This window comes from Anopheles arabiensis, chromosome 2 (assembly GCF_016920715.1).
Source record: "Anopheles arabiensis isolate DONGOLA chromosome 2, AaraD3, whole genome shotgun sequence".
NCBI lineage: Eukaryota > Metazoa > Arthropoda > Insecta > Diptera > Culicidae > Anopheles > Anopheles arabiensis.
Window position 1 is genome coordinate 3,974,275 of NC_053517.1, and position 3,608 is coordinate 3,977,882.

The window sequence follows — 3,608 nt, forward strand, 5'->3', positions numbered from 1 at the left end:
ACGAGGCCTTGATTGCGCGCTGGGACGCTGAGCAAAGCTAAGAAGTTTCTTACCTAGACTCAATGTCAGCCAGTGTTATTTGAGTTCAAAATGATTTGGATGCATAAATTTATCAAATTGATTATAATAACCTTTGCTAGAGAACAGAAGGAGCATTTACAGGCTTGAGTATGACTTGTGAGAACATTGAATGTGTTATCAATTGTACGGCTTGACCTCTTCGATTCGTTGTTCATATTGGCTTACAATTCGCATTAGCCATACGCGGCCTTGTTACCTCAAATCTCGATTTCTTTTCTAATGCAGCTATAATTCCTGGTTCCTCGACTGGTATGGAACGGCAACCACTATGATACGGGGTTGACTGAAGCCGGTTCAGTGCCGAGCAGTCCGATTGTAAAACAGCCTGTCGACGAAGACAATCTGGAAGTTCCGGCACCGTAAGAAGATCCTCCTTCGATGTTTAAGACCAAAAGAGAAATCAATCGAAACTGTTACGAATGTCATTGTAATCAAAAATTAAAATGCAAATTGCAATCTTTAATCCTATCATAATTTATACAATATTAACTACTGGACGTCATCAATTGTGTCCAGCACTGTACTTTACTTGACATCTCGAGATCACCGAGAGACGCCATAGGAACGACTCATCTCAATCGAACTACGATCATCGCCACCGCCTCCAACATCTCTCTCGCATTTTTGCCCCGTGCTGGTGTGTTTGTGTGTACATGGTTTCGAAGGTTTCCCCCGGTGGAAGAACAAAACAACTGCGTGAGAGCATGCTCATCCGACCAGTTATCAGAGCCCTGCATCAGAGCTGCGCAAACCAGAATCGAGCAGCCAGCAGTCTCACGATCGTCGCCCTACTACGAGGTCGTGATTGTGCGCTGTGAAGCTAAGCTGAGCTTCTTCCCTAGACCCGTAGCAGAGTTTGTGGCTGTGCATTTCGTCCGCATTTCGTCAGCCAGTGTTCTTTGAGTTCAAAATGATTCGGATACTTCTAGTAGTGGGTATGGATACATTTTATCGCATAGTGAATATAGTGCCATGAAAATTACCTTTGCTAGAGAACAGAAGGAGCATTTACAGGCTTGAGTATGCCGTGTGAGAACATTGAAAGGCTTATCAGTTGTACGGCTTGACCTCTTCGATTCGTTGTTCAGATTGGCCTACAATTCGCATTAGACATACGCTGCTTTGCTGCTGACATGCCAAGCGTCCCTCGATATTCTATCAATTCTTCGCAGCTGTATGGGTAAATCCCTCCATACCGTGAGCTGCTGGGAATTCCCCCGGACCGGACTGGCTCGTCGATGCTGGTTTCGTGTGATCATGTTTGCTTTGCGGCTCTACGAAAAACCGGAATTAATCTCAGCGCTAGATTATGTTTTGCTTGTTTATTATCACAATCCGCTGTACTTCGCTCAGCGTTCGGAATTAATGATCGAGTCGAACCGATGACGAAGAAACTGTGCACATCAAATCCTGTTTTCCTAATGCAGCCATTATTTCTTTTTCTCCATTTGTGTGCTTTATTTTCAGCTCTTGCCACGCACGGCTCCTGTCAACGATTTAAAGGCTCCACTTTCACAACAAAGGATGATTACTGCTTTTTGAATGGAATCCGCCAGTCAGAGTGTGATTATCAATTTGCGACCTTCTTAGACGCTAATCCACACTTTGTAAAATGCGTCGCCAGCCTTCCCATCTACTCCGATCGGTGCGCCACGATCCGTTCCGCGTTGAAGCCGAGCGAACAGCCAGCACCATGCAACGGTAATCGGTGTACCTATGATACGCGGTTGTCCGGAGCCAGTTCGGCGACGAGCACATCGATGGATAAACAGCCGGTAGGCGATGCGGGTCTGGAAGTGCCCAAGCCGTCGGTTCGATACGACAAAAAAGTGATGGACTTTGCGGTCAAACTTTTCCAAAAAGCATTCCCCAGCGACGATACAAGCAATTACATCATCAGTCCGATCATGGTACAGTCGCTGCTCTCTTATCTGTTTGATGGCGCTTCCAACGCAACGCGCCTGGAGATGGAATCCGTGCTGCAGCTTAACATGAACGATCTGCACGACATCGAGCGCGCACTGACACCGCAGGCGGACCAGGAACCTATCACCAAGAACAAACTGGATTCGGCTTCACAGATATTCAAATCGACCACGTTCGAGCTTCTGCCAGCATTCCGCGACTCGCTCAAGAGCAACCATGTGCCACTGAGCGAGATGGACTTCTCCAATCCAAGACTTGCTTCCGAAACCATCAACAACTGGGCGCGTGAAAAGACCCGGCAGCGTATTCAAGAGGTCGTCGATGAAAGTATGTACACGTTTGCGTTCTGAAATGCTGTGCGCTAATAATGGTTGTGACTTTATTTCCCCTTCAACAGAATCGATCGATCCCCAAACCAAGCTGTTCTTGATGAATGCCCTCTACTTCAACGGTACGTGGTTGAACAAGTTCCCCAAAACAGAGCGAGGAGCTTTCTACGTCAGTGGACAACCACCCGTACGGTCGTCCGTGAATATGATGTTCCTGACGAAGGAGCTCCGTAACGGCAACACCCGAACTGACGATTCGGCGCACGGTATGACCTGGATCGAGCTGCCTTACGATGGCGATCGGATGTCGATGATCCTTTTCCTGCCCAACGAACAATTCCAACTCGATCGAGAGCTGCGTCGGTTTACCGCACAAGACCTGCTCACCATCCTGACGGAGATCGAACAGGATGAACCGAGCAAGGTGAAGCTTCAGCTGCCAGAGTTCAAAGCGGAAACTACGGTTTCGCTCGTGGAACCACTTAAGAAGGTTAGTATGCCTGATCAGATGCAACCCGATTACGGAGTAATTATGTTTTTTTAATGTCCTATTTTTTCCTTCTCTTACACACAGTTGGGCGTTGCTAGCATTTTTGGAGACAATAAACCATTCGATCAACTTTCGAACGACAATGTGAAGGTATCGGACGTAAAACAAAAATCCTTCCTGACGGTCAACCCGCATGGTACGGTTGCCGCAAGCGTTACCACAGCAACGGTCATTCCACTTAGCATTACTCACACGTTGGACTTTAAAGCTGATCAACCGTTTGCACTGATCATTATGGACAAACAAAACAAGCTGCCATTATTTTTCGCCAAGATTAGCAAACCGTCGAAGCCGAAAGATCCATTCAGACGAGGATAAACCGTTTTAATGAGGAAAACAATATAATTGACTCTCGTAAAAATGTCATAATTTTACAATATCACTTGGTACATCTCATGCGTCCAATAAATCTTCAACATCTAAAACTATCAAGTGGGTTTTCTTTCTAGGCGTTGTAAAAAAAAACCTTTTGCTTTAAGGAACTATAAAAACAATTAAAATAAAACTGTGCAAATAGTTGCAACGGACAAACAATAACACGGATAATATTTTGTCCACTCAAATCATCTTTTGACGCATGACACGACAATTGAGATTAATGTCAACTGTCCGCCGGGACCAATCGGGAATGACAACTTGGATCACCCAAGAAGCACAACAAATAAAATATAAACAAAAAACCTTTTCCCGGGATTTGATGTTTGCTTGTTGTGAAGGGGTTT

General features: G+C 45.6%; 1 protein-coding gene across 1 annotated transcript; it reads left to right on the forward strand.

Annotated features, from left to right (window-relative positions):
* The first annotated feature begins 838 nt into the window (after nt 1–838).
* On the forward strand, nt 839–3,314 carry LOC120904923 (leukocyte elastase inhibitor-like). Its single transcript, XM_040315431.1, has 4 exons — nt 839–1,016; nt 1,549–2,334; nt 2,405–2,826; nt 2,911–3,314. The coding sequence occupies exons 1-4, from the start codon at nt 992–994 to the stop codon at nt 3,202–3,204; spliced, it is 1,527 nt and encodes a 508-aa protein (XP_040171365.1). The 5' UTR covers nt 839–991; the 3' UTR covers nt 3,205–3,314.
* The last annotated feature ends 294 nt before the right edge of the window (nt 3,315–3,608 follow it).